Source organism: Lynx canadensis, chromosome F1 (genome assembly GCF_007474595.2).
Source record: "Lynx canadensis isolate LIC74 chromosome F1, mLynCan4.pri.v2, whole genome shotgun sequence".
Taxonomy (NCBI): domain Eukaryota; kingdom Metazoa; phylum Chordata; class Mammalia; order Carnivora; family Felidae; genus Lynx; species Lynx canadensis.
The window spans coordinates 34,581,656-34,597,408 of record NC_044319.2 but is presented as its reverse complement, the minus strand read 5'-3'; the positions used below and the strand labels follow the sequence as shown (position 1 = coordinate 34,597,408).

Here is a 15,753-nt window from a genome sequence, read left to right as displayed (position 1 = left end):
GTTTCCTCTGCAACCTGGGCCTCCCGGGCTCTGTGAGATGGACCCTTGTTAATGAGGACCAGGGAAGGGGATGTTTCCACGCCCCTGCAGGAGACATCAGTAGGAAAGAATTTGCTTTGAGCAAATCTGACTGCCCGGGTTCTCCTTTGATCCACTTGAATGAGCCCCACTGGCCCCTCTCACCCCTCCCCCAGCCACCTGGAGGACAAGAACCCACCTACCAAAAGTAACTGGCAAAACTGTGGGGATTGGTTTGCGCTCCTTCCCCCACTCTTATTTTTAAAAATACATTCTTTTGCTCGCTGCAGTTAATTACAACCTTTCAGAAAAACTGTGAAACGAAATCTTTCTGGAAAAGCTAAAAATATTTCCATCTTGCAGGTAGTGCGTGGGGATTGGATTGTGGATAGTTGGCGGCATTGGCAGCTTCTGCGAGGCCGCTTTCTTCAGCTGGTAAGTCGCTGCAGTGTCCCCTTCTGACATTCAAGGGCTGGGGTCCGAGACATGACCAGGGTCACTTGGAGGGGTTTGCAGGATCCTTTTGCCAACACAGAGCTGCTCAGAGGCATACGCCAGCTTATATGTTTAGAGATGAAAGATTATTATTATTATTGTTATTATTTTTTTTGTTATTAGCAAGTGTTATAATCTTGGCATGAAGACGCATGCCAAAGAGATAGCTAGTCTGGGGTGTGGAGACACCAGCCTGATCACTTCTAAGCTAGCTTACCAGCTGCTGGAATCCGAACGTGGAGAATCAGAGTCCTCCTAGGTCATTGGCAAATACCTGGGGAATACTGGGTCCCCGGGGTCTTCTTTCCCACATAGCATATGCTACGCGCCATGCTGCCAGCACCTGGGGCAGGTGGCAAAGGAGTTAGGGGTCAAGGCTCTAAGTAAGCACCCCGTTCTAGGACTTACAAGGGACATAGCTTATATCTTCCTTGCTTCGAACAAAACTGATGTGTTAAAGTCAGGATTTTCCAAACATAGATGAGGTGGTGAGCATTTGATTTGCAAAAGGATTCCCAAGGTCTCCATTAGGGATGACTTTCAAAATCTATATCGTTGGCACAGACCTCTCTCCTGAGCTCCATATCCATATATCCATTTGCTACTGGACATCTCTACTTCCCCATGTGTGTCCCTCAGGCACCTCAAATTTCACCATGTCTAAAAATGAACTCTTAATTTTTCCTCCTTCCACCCCCAACCTGATCATCCTCACAGATTCTCTTTCAAGGTTAATGGAATCACTGTGCACCCAGCCAGGAACCCTCCAAGTGGTTTCAACGGATTCCTTTCCCTCCCCTACCACGTACAATAAATAACAGTCACCAGGCACTATGAGATCTTACTCCCTGGCATCTTTTGAATCTGTGCCCCATTCTGTCTTCCTGAGTCGGTGTTGAGCACAGCTCCCCTACTTCCCACTCACGCTAACGGCGAGGGTTTCCATGTTCTCCCATTAGATCGAACTTCCTCCTACCACCAGGTGACCTTCACGAACACATACTTGGGCAGGTTACTAGTTGCTTGCTTTGAAAACCTGTAATGGCTCTGACCACGGTTAAGGCAAAGTCCCTAATTCCTGGCTTGGCACTTGTCCTTAAAGGTTTTTTTTTTTTTTTTTTTTTTTTAAATTTTTTTTTTTCAACGTTTTTTATTTATTTTTGGGACAGAGAGAGACAGAGCATGAACGGGGGAGGGGCAGAGAGAGAGGGAGACACAGAATCAGAAACAGGCTCCAGGCTCTGAGCCATCAGCCCAGAGCCCGACGCGGGGCTCGAACTCACGGACCGCGAGATCGTGACCTGGCTGAAGTCGGACGCTCAACCGACTGCGCCACCCAGGCGCCCCTTTTTTTTTTTTTAATACATATTTTTTAATGTTTACTTTTGACAGAGAGAGAGAGAGAGAGGATCCGAAGCAGGCTCCAGGTTCTGAGCTGTCTGAGCACAGAGTCTGAACTCATGAACCACAAGATCGTGACCTAGCCAGAGTCACATGCTTAACTGACTGAGCCACCCAGGTGCCCCTGTCCTTCAGGTTCTGATCTTCATTAATTCTTCAGTCACATCTGCTCTCTTATACTATGCCCATATTCTACCCAGATACCAGCGGTTCCTGTCCACGCAATGCACTTCAGAAATCTCCGTGCCTTTGCACCTCACTTGCTCTCCCCCAGCTTAAAATCAGAGTGAGTCAAGGTGGAGGTCTGGGCTCAGGGCATAAAGGCGCAGAGAAAGGTATCCTGCAGCAAACGTGCCCTAACGACCTGAGGGCTTCGAGGAGACTCTGAGAATGAGTACAAGGGCCTTGATGTCCGTGTGGTGGTCTGGGGTGGTAAAAACCCAGGCATCCTATTTTCCTCGTTTTTCCCAGGACCAAGTATTGGGGAGAAGCTACAGAGGGGAGGCTTGGTGGAAAATGATGTATTCTCCAGAGAGAACGTGAACAGGATCTTTTAAGATACCACTTCAGGGGCGTGGGGGAGAGGGGAAAAACGGGGGATGGGCTTTGAGGAGGGCACTTGTGGGGATGAGCACTGGTGTGGTACGGAAGCCAATTTGACAATAAATTATATGAAAAAAATATGTACCACTTTGGACCAGGCAACGGGGTCCCAAGTCTACCCTGGAGATTGCCCACAAAGGCTCTCTCTCCCAAGCAGCGTTAGATTGCAGAATGGTCAGTGTAGCATCTGCAGAGCTCGATTCTCTTGGGAGAATGACACGGGTCTATAATGAGGCAGGTTGGTGGAGTCCTCTGCTGGCAGAACTACAAGGAAGGCCTCCCAGATCAGGCAGTAGTGGGGCTCCAGCAGAGGTGAGGGTGAAAAGGCAGGGCGGGAGTTAGATAGATCCCCCCACTGACAGAGGGGAATCAAGACAGGGCTGGGATGGTGACCAGATCCACAGGTCTTGGCTTCTGGTTTCAGATGGCTCTTGGGCTGCTGGCTACTGTGGGGCAGGGAAGAGAGCCCATCTGAGACTTGGGTAGTGTCTGTGCAGGGAGAGAGTAAGACAGACTAGAATTTGAATTTTCCCTCTGACAGGCATGAGCTATGTGACCTTCAATCTCCATGTCCTTATCAGAAAACAGATAACAATGCTCCACCTCACAGGGATGTTCTGAAGGTTAAGGAAGACAACATCTGGAAAATCCCTAATATGACGGTGGTTTTAGAGGGCGGGTCTTGACAATTGCAATTTCCTCCCTGGTGTTCCCCCTGCACCTGTGCCTTCCCAGATCACAAAAACATGGGATTGGTGGTGTTGGTAGGGAGCTTAGAGATGATGGGAATCTTTTCTGTTCCTCTGGAAGGAGGCCAAAGGGACCTGGGAGCTTAGATGCTGGAGTGATGGGGGTAGAGAGAGCTGCCCGTGGGCTGACAGGAGAGAGCCTGAGCTTGTCCATGCTGCTGAGGACAGGACCTTGGCTTTGGTGGACTCTGGGCCCTGCACAGAAGCCGACTCTGAGCCAGACATCACCCTTTCACCCAGAATAAATTGGGGGAGGACACAGGCCCTGTCTGGAATGGTCTTCATTCTTTCTTCCCTCCCTCTTTGCCATTTCTTTTTCCCCTGGCAATCAGCCATTCTGGGGTAGGCACAGCATTTCACAATGAACTCAGTGAATTCTTCCAGGAAAGTAATTCTGAATGAGACACCCACACAAACAAATGGTTTGACAGTCTGGGATGTGTACGAGTGTGTGTGAGTGTGGGTAGTGAGGGTGTGGAGAGATGGGGAGAGGAGCTGGGAACCTGTAAAATCAGCTGGGATCTTGCGATATGGACCACTTCAATCCCATGCTTTCCAACCCATATTATACCGTGGACCGGAAATCTGGCTTCTTGCCTGTGGACCTCAGAAGTAGGTGATGAGGTAAAGATGTGCCCAGAAGCAAGTTGCTCTTGCTGGGTGGGGGTGAAGGGGGTTCTCTCACCCCTATGTTCTGTGCCAACTCCCACTGTGCACTCCTCCCCGCCTACTCCCCAGAACTCTAGTTCTCTTACGTATCTCGTATGCTCCCGGGGACAGCTAAGGATCCCCAGGCCCATAGGGTCTAAAGGCGATGTTCCATTCCCCCTGCCGGTCCAGCAAGTCCACTGACAAATGCCTACCTCTCCTGCAAGGCTCTGCTAAAGGACGCGCCCCTGCGATGCTTCCTCGGACCCCCTCGGGCAGATTCAGTAGCACCTTCTCCTACACTCCCTCGGCCCTTTGTGAACACGCCCAAGAAGGTAATGGCCCCGTCGGGCTGTAAGCTGCTTCTTTTCTCAATGAGACAGTAACTATCTTGGGACAGAGACAGTCTCACTTTTGCTTAGCAACCTGACACTTAGCACACGGCCTGCAACATGGCAGCCTTCGGTAAATATCCCCCGTTCTCTGTTACTGGGAAACGCTGGTCCCACCAGATTGTAGAACAAACCGTGTTCTATAATGACAGCTGGAAGAATGGAGGTGTCTGTGCGGCTTGGGAGTGATGTAGTATTGTAACGGAATCTCAAGAAGTCCTTCCTGCAATCTCTCTTCCTTCAATTTAAGCCAATTTCTGGTGTGATTCCTCATTGAATGGAGGACTGAACAGCTGCCTCCTCATCAGACATCTTTCAGATACTGAAGACAGCAATTAAGTCACCCCTGGCCTGTGCTTCTGTAATTCTGTTAGCCCTTTGTTGGAAGATCTTGTTTTCTAAACCCTTTGATCATTTCAGCTGCTTTCCTTTGGACCCTTGGACGTCCAGGCATCCTCTGAGAGTGTAACGACCCAAAGTAGGCTTGTGGCTTGAGCAAAGGCCTGCCGGGTGTGTAGTAAGGAGGGCCTGCGCAGGTGACTTCCCTCCGCTTGGCACATACACCATTAACCAGGCCAGCCCTGGGCAACTCCCAGAGGGAGGGGAAACCTTGGTCTCTTTCCCAGGTGTCTTTTCTGTTCCCCCTCCCTGGGGTCCCTTCCCCTATTTTAGGTACCTCTCACCCTGCTAGTGTCTTCTCCCTAAAGAAACCTTTATTTGCATCTTAATGGGAACTTAAGTTGTGTCATTACCTTGCCTTAAGAGTACTGGCCTTTTAGCCCATTGTAGAATGAGAAGTTTGTCTATGCGCAGCATTCAGAAGGAGAATGTGGGAAAGGTGTTTGGGCACAGGGCTCGGTCCAGCAGCCTTACACGGTGCCCCGGAAGCAGTCCCCGACCGTGCCCGGGTATACAGGTGACTGATCCACATCTAAGCCAAGTACCCTATCCGCTGATCGCAAGCCAGGATGAGCAGGCACTGGGATGTGGGATGTGGCTGGCGTGTGCTCATCGTAGGGGGGGTTCCCAGTCTCCCGCTGGGCCCTCTCAAAGCCTCCCGGCGCGTCTTGTTGGGGAGCCACCTCCGCACCCACCCAGACCCCACCTGCCAGCCGCACAGCTCGACTGAGCCCCACCGAGCTCCAGAGCACCCCAGCCGAATCTGGGCTCCTGCCAGACTGCGACATGTTTGTTTTCCACCGTGGGTGCCGTGACCTGGAAAGCAGCCGCCGCGACGCTCCCCTTGCCCTGATTCTCACAGCCACTAATTGAAGGTTCGGAGGGAACTGTGCCACAAAGCCGCCCAAGGGCGACGGCAGATGCAGCCGATTAATTACAGCTGGGGAGCTCCGAGGGGCTGCGCCGGGGAGCGGAGAGCGAGGTGCCCCAGGCCTCAGGGCTTGGCAGCCCGGGGAGTGCTGCCGGGGCCACTCCGGAGGGCGGAGCTGGGGGCTCCTGCGGGCTAGGGGTTCGAGGGGTGACAGGAGGACCCCTTCTTGGCGGGAGCCTCACAAGGCCCGGATTCCACCCGAGAGAACCTGTCTTCCTCGGCTCGGATCTCCTGCCTGATAGACATGCGGAGCGAAGGCAGAAGCTGAACGTGGGCTCCTGGTTATTGGAGATTCTGATAATGATGGCCGCCGTCCTTTATTTCATTTCCTTTGTCATCGCATATTCTTACATCGCTTCATTTATTAAGTGCTTATCATGAGCCAGGACGGGTGCCAAGGGCTTTACATATTTTATCCCACTTAGGGCTCCAAACAAGCTGAGAGGGAGGTCCTGTTACAATTTCCTTTTTACAGATGGGGTCTAGTATCCAGAGAGGTTGAGTAACTTGCTCAAGGTTACACAGTGAGTGGTAGAGCCCACCGGGTCCAGTTAACCTGTGCTTTCGGCTTCTACATGACACGGCCTGAGTTGACCATCCTCTTGTCCGGGAAGAGACCCCTGGGTCATCAGCCGTGGGCACTCATGCCCTAGCCTGCTCGTGGGTTTCCCTCTGCTGCGGTCCCCCAGCCCCTCCCCCTTGGCTCAGGCCAGAGCTTGCTGCTTTCCAAGAAGCTCTGCCCCTGGCTCTGCTGGTCACTGCCTTGTCTCTGAGCTTCTGGGAGCTTCCCCCTCCCTCTTCTCTGTCCCTGCCCCTGCGAATGTGCACACGCCCCCTTGGGCCCTGCCCCTTCGTCACCTTGCCCCGGGCCCATTCACGTTCAGCCTCTCCACGTGATGCCAGGCATGGGGACCACTGGCTTTCTTTCCATCTCTGCAGCAGGCTGGATACAGAGCTGGGTGCCAGCCCCATTCCCCACTCCAGCCCCGTGGACTGAGAGTTCTGTTTTCCTAAGTGAGCCCAGGAAAAAGAGTATACGGGTCACACGTGGGGCCTCTAGAGCCAAGTAGGTGAGGGTTAACTGCTGGTTCTAGAACTTTGTAGCAGTGTGACTTTGCTAAAGTTGTCACCCCTCACAGTGCCTTGGTTTCCTCATCTGTAAAATGGGGCTAAAGCTCCTACCTTATAGGTTGTTGTAAGGTCTACACGAGATAACGTAAGGTGCTAAGTGCAGTTCTGAGCGGCAGATAAGCGTTCAGTGAAAGTTAGCTATTATTTTTCTTATTGCTATTTTATGATGAAGAAATCTGGGCAGAAGCCAGGCTAGCTGGAGTCCAGAGAAGTGGCTGGTTGCTGTAGAGGTGGCCCAGCATGGTGTCAGCTGCCTCTCCCCTGGGCCAGTCCAGCGCTTTGCAGGTCTCCAGCAGGCTGTCAGCACCCTAGACTGGGTCCTTAAGAGGACATGGGAGAGAGTGACATCAGAATCTCCCAGAGCAGCCCGGGGGGTGGGGGGGGGGTGTCCCAGAGAAGTTGCTCCAGGAGGGACCACCCACAACTGACGGACCTGCTTTGTATTAAAAGCTCCTACGTCTGGGGCGCCTGGGTGGCGCAGTCGGTTAAGCGTCCGACTTCAGCCAGGTCACGATCTCGCGGTCTGTGAGTTCGAGCCCCGCGTCGGGCTCTGGGCTGACTGCTCAGAGCCTGGAGCCTGTTTCCGATTCTGTGTCTCCCTCTCTCTCTGCCCCTCCCCCGTTCATGCTCTGTCTCTCTCTGTCCCAAAAATAAATAAACGTTGAAAAAAAAAATTAAAAAAAAAAATAAAAGCTCCTACGTCTGAGACGGGGATCAAGAGGGTTCTGCCCCAAGTGGCCCCCTAATCAGGACAAGCCAGTGAGGACACGTCGGGGGTATATAGACAGCTAATCCTCTCCTGGCTAATCCACTTACTCCTTTCCTGTTGCTTAGAGTTTTCCTGACTTTCGAGGGCAGTGGGGCCAACTTTGTGCCTGCAGATTTTGATGGCCTCTTGGCTCTTGGCCAGAGACACCTGGAAGCTGGATTCAAGATGGCAAGTCGTCACATCCTTTTCCAACTTCGGTGTGTGTGAGTGTGTGTGCGTAAGCACGCGTGTGCACACTCTTCACGGTAGGCCAGAGCCCAGCTGATAGCTCTGAGTCTCTGGCCTTGGTGGCACCAGCTCTCCTACCCGGCGCGAATCCTTGCTGGCTCTGTCTTAGCTGATAGTACATTCAAAACCTAATTGTTATCTCAGCAGAGTAACTCCATTATTCATCCTGACACCGTCCCCCGTTAGCTGTTTGTTGCAGTGATGTTATATTAATGAGGCCTGCAAATAAATGAACGGGGAGATCAGAGCGCTGACTCGTTTCTCAGGAAAGCTGGCTGACGTATTTATTTATTTGTTAGGAACTTTGCAGCGAGTCTTCCTGGCCCTGGGCAGGTGGCTTTTGGCCTTTCCTGCAGAGATTTGGTGCAGCCTTACAGATAAATGCTTGTAAATGTCCAACTCCCTGAACAACTTCACAAATGCATTCACAACAGAAGAGTCCAGGGTGGGGGTCGGAAATCTACTTTAAATTATTTGGGCAAATGGAGAACAGAAGGAATGCAAGAACAATGGATCATCTCAGACAAATATTGTCTCGACTATTACTTAGGCTTGGTTTTAGAGAGGATGTACATGGTTTTCTACATTCGCTTTTCTTTCCCAGGTACACACACCTAAGACAGTGGTAAAGAGAATTTGTCCTCCCTGAGCGTGAGCCAGTGAGGGGACTGGGTACGCCAGTGACACGGAAAAATTCACAAAGTAAAATCTACGATGTGGTCAGTGGAGAGATGACTGCAAAAGCAGCATCCCTACAGCCTGGCACCAGTGTGCCCTTACGGGGCGACGCGGCAGGTGACTTCAGACACACACAGGGATATTCTCCGGTACCCAGACGGTGACGGGTTCCTGGTCAATCCCTGAGGACCCCAACACTGGAGATGGGTCCCTGGCGTTTCAAGCCAGCTTTGTTTATTCTTCACCGTGATCTCTACTGTCACCCGCAGGTGCGAGCCACCTGGCCTCCATCCTCTGGGCTCTCATCCAGCTGAGATGCTTGGAAAGAAAGAACCACCAGGCTCGGTAATATCCTACTTTCATCTCAGCCACCATCCCGCTGACAGGCACCATCAGAAACCAATGAAATCAAGTCTGATAACTCTCATAAACATACACAATTAAAGTCACATCCATCCCGTACAGGTAAGAAGAAGTCACCCTAAGTTTAAACACACCCCAAAATGCACTTCCTGCCCCCTCACCACTCATAGGATCAAGTGTAGACCTAATTATGTGTAGGAAGACAGGTTATTTTAAGGCTCAACACAAAGGGTAGCCAGTGCTCCTAGTTTTTCTAGCATCTCCTGAGGCGTTCCAAGAGAATTCCAAGATATTTTTGGTACACTTGGGGTGGAGTGAGGTGGAAAAGTGTATAGCCAGGGAAGATCCCTTTATCCCTCTGACCAAGACAGGCGGTGTGTGTGGTGGGGAAAGTCTGCATTCTGGAGTCGGAAGGTCCTGGTTTTGAGTTTGCTCTGCCACTAACCAAATGGGTGACTTTGGGCAAATTATTTACTTCCCTAAGCACGGTTTCCTCAACTCTTAAATGAAGATAATTATAGGTATCTTGAAGGATCGTTAGGATGAGTTGCTACGCAAAGGTCCTGGGGCACGGTCGAGCCTGGCTGTTATTATTAATACTCCCAGAAGTAGGATATGGATCATCTGTTCTGGTCCCTGGCCTGAGGTAAGTGTCCTCATTAGGTGTCAAGACCTTGATCCCCGGTGCTACCCTCTTTCGAAACGGGAGACAAAAGCAAAGGGTGTAGATTAGAACTTTCTGTCTTAGGCCCTTTGGAGGAAGCAGAGTGGCCTGCAGGACAAGCAGATGCCAGCTTCTTCCAGGTGGCTCATGTTGAGGGATAGGCTGGGGCTTTGCAGCGAGAGGCTGCAGCCCCTGCCTCCCCTCCCAGACCTCGCCTATCCATGCGCTAAACTTCCAAGGCCAGCACAGCACATGGTATTCAGTAGTCGCTCATCACATGAGGATTTATTTACTGCAATGCTCTGTTAGGTGTTGAATTTTATCCTCCTCAAATTCAAGTGAAAACCCTAATTCCTGTTACCTCAGGAAGTGACGTATTTGGAGACAGGTACTTTCCAGAGGCAATCGGGTTCAAATGAGGTCACTAGTGTGGGCCCTAATCCAATATGGCTGAAATCCTTATTTAAACAAATAAAAAAAAAAAAAATAGAGACAGACACCAAGAAGGAATGTCATGAGAAGATGCAAGCAGAGATGTAGACGATGTGTCTACAGGCCAAGAACACCACAAGCCTCCAGAAGCTAGAGGAGGGGGCACGGAGCAGATTTTCCTCACGGCCCTGAGAGGGAGCCCACCTCCAGCACCCGGACCCAGGACTCCAGCCTCCAGAACTGTGACACAATTCGTTTCTGCTGTTGAAGCCACCCAGTTGGGGGTGCTCTGTCCCCGCGGCCCTCGCCGACCAACGTACCCACTTGGAGTGGAGACCTCTGTCACCTGAGCTCTAGATCCCCTTGAACCTTCCTAAATTTTTCTTCCCAATTACATACTCGGTCTCTTTCCCCTTTCTGCCCAATTCTCCCCTTCGCAGCTTCTCCGAAAATGCTTCTTCTGAGCCTTCCTTTCTAGGGGGTGGCTTGCGATGTCCTCCCCTTTGGGGTCCTGGCAGGTCTGGAGGCGCAGCAACGTGGTGGGCCAGGCATGTCGCGGGCTTTCCCGAACCTCTGCGCGTCTCCTGTTCCTGGGGTTGAACAGGTGACATGTGCACAGACGCCAGGATGACGGTGAGGACGAGAGCAGCTTGGGATGCCTCCCACGGGGGACAGCATCATTATCACACCACGGGCTGACTGGGAAGGAGCAGACGCTGGGTCCTGAGGGGGTCTCTAACCTGAAGTTTATGTAAACTGGGAAATTCGGGAGGCTGTAAGACTTGTCCTACATGAAGCTGTCACAGGAGACGGGTCTCTCGGGGTGGGCTTGGTTGCCATGGACACAGTTGGGTAAGAAAGGGTTAAGGAGGAACACAGCAGTCTGGTCCGCTCAACTCAGCTGGAGCCCACTCCTTTTCCTAAAGCAGGACTCACTTGAGGTCATCTCATTGATTTCCAGGCCCCTGAACAGGGCAGTGCCCGTTCGGGTCCCCACTGGTTTCCAGCATTGGGAATTCTGCTGTCTCCAACAGACACCACAAGGCCGTCCTAGAATCCTTCCCCTTTCCACCCCTCCAGAAGGATCTTCGTCGTAAATGGCTCTTGCACGTGGGCCTGCACGTTTGCAGGCACACATTTGCAAGGACACGCATTTGCAAGGCAACGGCCAGAGACAAGGGGGGAGGAACATATAGAAGGGCCTGGGTCTCACAGAATACGGATTATTAAGAGATTAAAAGATTAAAAGATCTGTGCCAATGTCAAGGAAGTAGCCCAGGAAGCTACGGTAAGGAAAAGGAGCTGATTGTTCTTCAAAGTTACTTTTTAGCAAAGGATACCTTTTTGGTAAGAGATGCCACAGACACACATGAGGCTGCTTCTTTCCCATTACGGGTGACATTATCTTTGATCACCTCATATAGGTAGTGTCTACCAGCTTTCTTCTCTGTAAAGTTACTATTTTTTCTTGTTGTAATTAGTACATACCTTGGGAGGCGATGGCTCAAGACGGCCGACATCCTATTTTTCACCCTACTTTCATTCACCAATTCATTGGCCTTTTTTCCTGAAATAATTATTACTGTGAATTTTGCCAACTGATGATTTTCTATTTCCCTAAGTCCTTTTACATGTTTCAGTTAGACTTCTAATATGAAGAAGAGTTTCCTTTCTCCCCCGTTAATTGTTTATTTATATCAATAAGGACCATAGATTCTGATCTTATTCTATCGCTAAAGTCAACTAGTATCATTATGTATTTTCTTGCACAGACGGGCCCAGATTTGGCCCCTGGGGCCAAATCAAGTTGGTTCCTGTGCCCTTTTGACATGTATTCCACATTTTTTTTTTTTAGTACTCCTTGCCAACAATATATACCCTAAATTAAATCATAAGGAGATATTAACCATACCCAAATTAAGGGATATTCTACAAAACAACTGTCCCGTACTCTTCAACAGTATCAAGGTCATGAAAGACAAAGAAAGACTGAGAATTAGAGCACTCAGGAAACATGATAACAGAATGTCACATGTGACCCTGGATTGGATCCTGGACAATCAGTGGGGCAACTGGCAAAATGTAAATCAGGCATGTATATTACATGGCATTATTGTATGAATGTTAATTTCCTGATTTGGATAATTGCACTGCGGTTATGTAAGATGTTAATTTTGGAGAATCTGGGTGAAGGGTATATGAAAGTTCTTTGGACTATTTTTGTACCTTTTTATAAGTCTAAAATTATTTCAAAACTGAAAAGTTAAGAAAAAATTGAAGATGACTTTTACAGGGGAAGGAGGGTAGGCTGAGGGAAGGAGACACAAAATGAAAGAAAATATTCCTGATGATAGTGAATACGGTATTCCAGGCCTGGATCCTCCCTGCTACATGTCCCGTCCAGAATGATGTCCCCCTGCGTGGCTTGAGACACAGCATGGATTTGTCTCTCCTTTTCCCCAAAGAGTATCTTTCATTTCTCTATAGCCTCTGTTTGAAAAAAACGCCAACAGGAGACCCCACTGCTTGGGGCCTCCAACTCCTGCTGTTACGTTCACTGGGAAAATCAATTACAGCCTAATTACCTCAGGGGGTTAATTAGCATCATGTAGCTTGGGTGTCCTCTGTGAAGGGAGCAGCCCGTCAGTCCCCGGTCAGTGAGCAGGGGCAGCACCGAGGCAGAGATTTCCCAGGGAGAAGCCTGCCTCAGGGCTGGGAAGGGGCCCCTGCCAGTCGGGGAGTAGATGGGACGGCAGCAGCCAGGGTTGGCGGAGGTGACAGGTGCTGATGGAAGCGAGTCCCTGCCTAATTTAAGCTCCCCTGTACCACAGGTGCAGAGACGCAGAGACGCAGAGACGGACAACGGCAGCTGCAAGATTTACAGGGCGGAACATGTTCTCAGGCCAGCAGTTGCTGGAAATCACTAGAATCAGGGAGAAGGCAAGGAGCCCTGAGCAGCTCAAGGAGCCGGCTGTCTGAGGGCAGAGGCTGGGGCACCACCAACCAGAAGTTCCTGTAAGCCCTTGCCCAGCGAGGTAAGGACACGGGATGGAGTCAGTGGGCACTATCACGGTCGCGCCCAAGACAGAAACAAAACTGAGGAAGCCCGATGCTCGACGACAGCGTCTACACCGTCATAGCATCTTCCCACCAGGATGACTGAGAACCTAGGTGGTGCCAGACACAGTGCTGTGCTTTCCCTGGGGCACGCCGCCACGTGGGTGGATAGCATCTGCCTGGTCTACATCAGCTAGGAAGGAAGGTTGGCTCTCAAGGAAGAGGACACCTTGCTTCCTGTTCCACATCACTTGGGCAAATCAGAGACTTTACAAATGGCTCTATAAGGAAATAAATCTGGACTTAGATACTGGCTCTGCAACTTATCTGGGGCAACCACTCTACTCCTCTGAGCCTCATTCTCTTCATCTGTAAAATGGAGGTGAGACTATATGCCTCCCATGGTAGTCACGGGATTAAACGAGACAGCGCCTAGCACCCTAAAGAAACACTTACTCCATCTTCAACCATCTGTAGGTTAGCAACACTCATTTGACCTTGAGGGGTGTCCTTCTACTGATCTGGAGTTTCAACATGGTCGCAGGGATGAGCCAGGAACTGCTCAATACCCCGTGACATAGGCGAGGACCCAAGGTGCTTTCTGCGGCTAATAAGGAAAACGAGCCAGGAAAAAGGGCAGCGAATCCCACTCAGGGAAGAGGCAGGAAAGGAGCAGCCTGTCGCTGCTTTCTTAAATGAGCAGACCACAGTGCTACCTGCCCAGGCCTTCTTCACTCCTCATCACCATAAGGAATGTGCAATAAGTTTCAAACCACAAGTGACAGTCGGTGAATAGGGAGCCGCGGAGAGTGATGAACGCGTAATGCACCCAAAGTTAAATACAACTGTTCCTCTCCCAGGCCATTCAAACCCCGAGCAGCTGCATTTTCATCCGCATCATCTATTCATCTTCCTTCGCAATTTGCTATTCAGGAAGCATCATTTTTTTTTCCCCCAGGATAATTAATTACCTATTTCCTTCCATTAAAATGCACAAACAAATTGGGACAGGGAGTAAATCCTGGGAAACGGCACCGTGGCCAATGTAGCGCCTGCCTTGACTTTCTTTTTCCGTGTTCAACTTTGCAACTCTGAGCTAACTGCAGCTCCCCAAATCGCATTTCTGCTGAGAAGAGCTAAGCCTGCTCTCTAAAACGTGCACCCGTCAGGCAGCCAATTTCCCGTCCCCACCTGGCTCTGCCCGCCTGGCAGTGGGGGCTGGGCTGGCTCTGCCTCCCTTGTGTGCACGTGCACACGACGTGCACGCACATTCAGGCACTGGCCCGAGGACACACATCCAGAGGCTTGTCATTTGGGCCTGGACACGGGCCATCGTGGCGCTCAAGAGAGGCTTCCCACACCCCACATTAAGTACTCTACACTTACAATTCTTCCATTTGAACTCCTCTCCCGCTACCCCCCGCCCCCACCCCCACCCCGGGCCGGCGCCTGGCCATCCCTCCTCGCTCTGGGAACTTGCTGGACTCACCTCGGTGATTTGGGGGTTGGAGCACTTGACGTTGTGGCTGGACCAGTCGAGCCAGGGGCTGGAGAGGCTGGCGCAGTGGGGCTGGAGGGTGCACCTGCGCTCGCCGCTGCACCAGCCGCACTCGAACTTCCGGTCGGCCTTCAGGCAGAGGCCGCAGCTCTCCCGCTGGGCCGCACACTTGTAGAGGTGCACTGTCAAGACAGGGGGTGACACGATGGGATTCGGGAGTGCTCTCACAGCCGGGCCTCTTCTTGGAGGCAAGACAGAAACCGCCCGCCAGCACAGATAACACCAACGATCACTATTATCATCGCAAGAATCACTGATGGCGGATTAATACTAAACTGAGCCTCATAGTGGCTGAAAGGGACTATAGAAAATGTTATTTAAGAGTTCTGGCTCCGGACCGAATTGTGTCAGGGCTTTGATCGTGGCGTCACCACATTCCGTGACACAACGTAAACGCCTTGAACCTTGTCCACTTAATGTGTGATGGGGAGGGGGGGGCGGTGATCGTTGCTTTTTTGTGAGGTTTGACTGCGGTGCTGTGTATTAAGTGCTTGGCACAGCGCCTTAACATACCTCATGTGGCACACACACTTATTCTCTCTTCTGTGAAAGTCACACTACATTCTCATGCACTGTCTTTCTTACTCACGTGTGGCCCTCATCACAACAGGTAAGGACTCATTTCCCCATTTCAGATACAAACGAAGCTCCAAGAGGCATATCACGACTCTCGAAGCTTCCTAAGATTAGTGCCCCAAGCTGGGGTTCTGATATTCCAACTCTGTGGGCAGCTGGACTGTAGAGCCTGAGAAGAGAGAGGCATCCCGCCCATACACTGGGACCTGGCTGGTCTGGGAGAGAGGTCAGCCCGGCTTCAAGGAAGACGGGGGGCCCTGCAAAGTACAGGCAGAACTGACGAGGAGAGAAAGTCCACCCAGTCCTGTTCCTGGTCCCCAGAGAGGACAACCTGGCTGCATAACAGGTCACTTTGGGAATCTGCAGACCTTCTGCCTTTGCTTTTGTCTCTTACTGATTTAGAAGCCCTGGACCGGCCAGTCAGCAGAAATGTGTTTTGGGAGCCTGGGGCTCAGCTGTTGCCTGCTGATGTTTTGAATTCAGAATCTTGAGTAGAATGCTCAGAGACTCATTTTCAACGCTCCTGGTCAAGCAGACATAAGCTTTCAGGACTGGGGCTTGAGTGCCTGTGTTGGAGGTCAGGTTCAGGCCCCAGGGGAGGGGCATTTTTTACTCCTCTAGTCCTCATCTCCCTCTGCGATCCCAGCTGTGGGGAATACAT

General features: G+C 51.1%; 1 protein-coding gene across 1 annotated transcript in view; it reads right to left on the bottom strand.

Moving 5' to 3' along the window:
* PLXNA2 (plexin A2) overlaps positions 1 to 15,753 on the bottom strand; it is a 212,875-nt gene that overhangs the window by 40,534 nt on the left and 156,588 nt on the right. Inside the window, exon 12 of the mRNA XM_030302600.1 lies at positions 14,448 to 14,638. Within this exon, the coding sequence (XP_030158460.1) occupies positions 14,448 to 14,638 (191 nt within the window). The remainder of the gene's footprint in view (positions 1 to 14,447; positions 14,639 to 15,753) is intronic.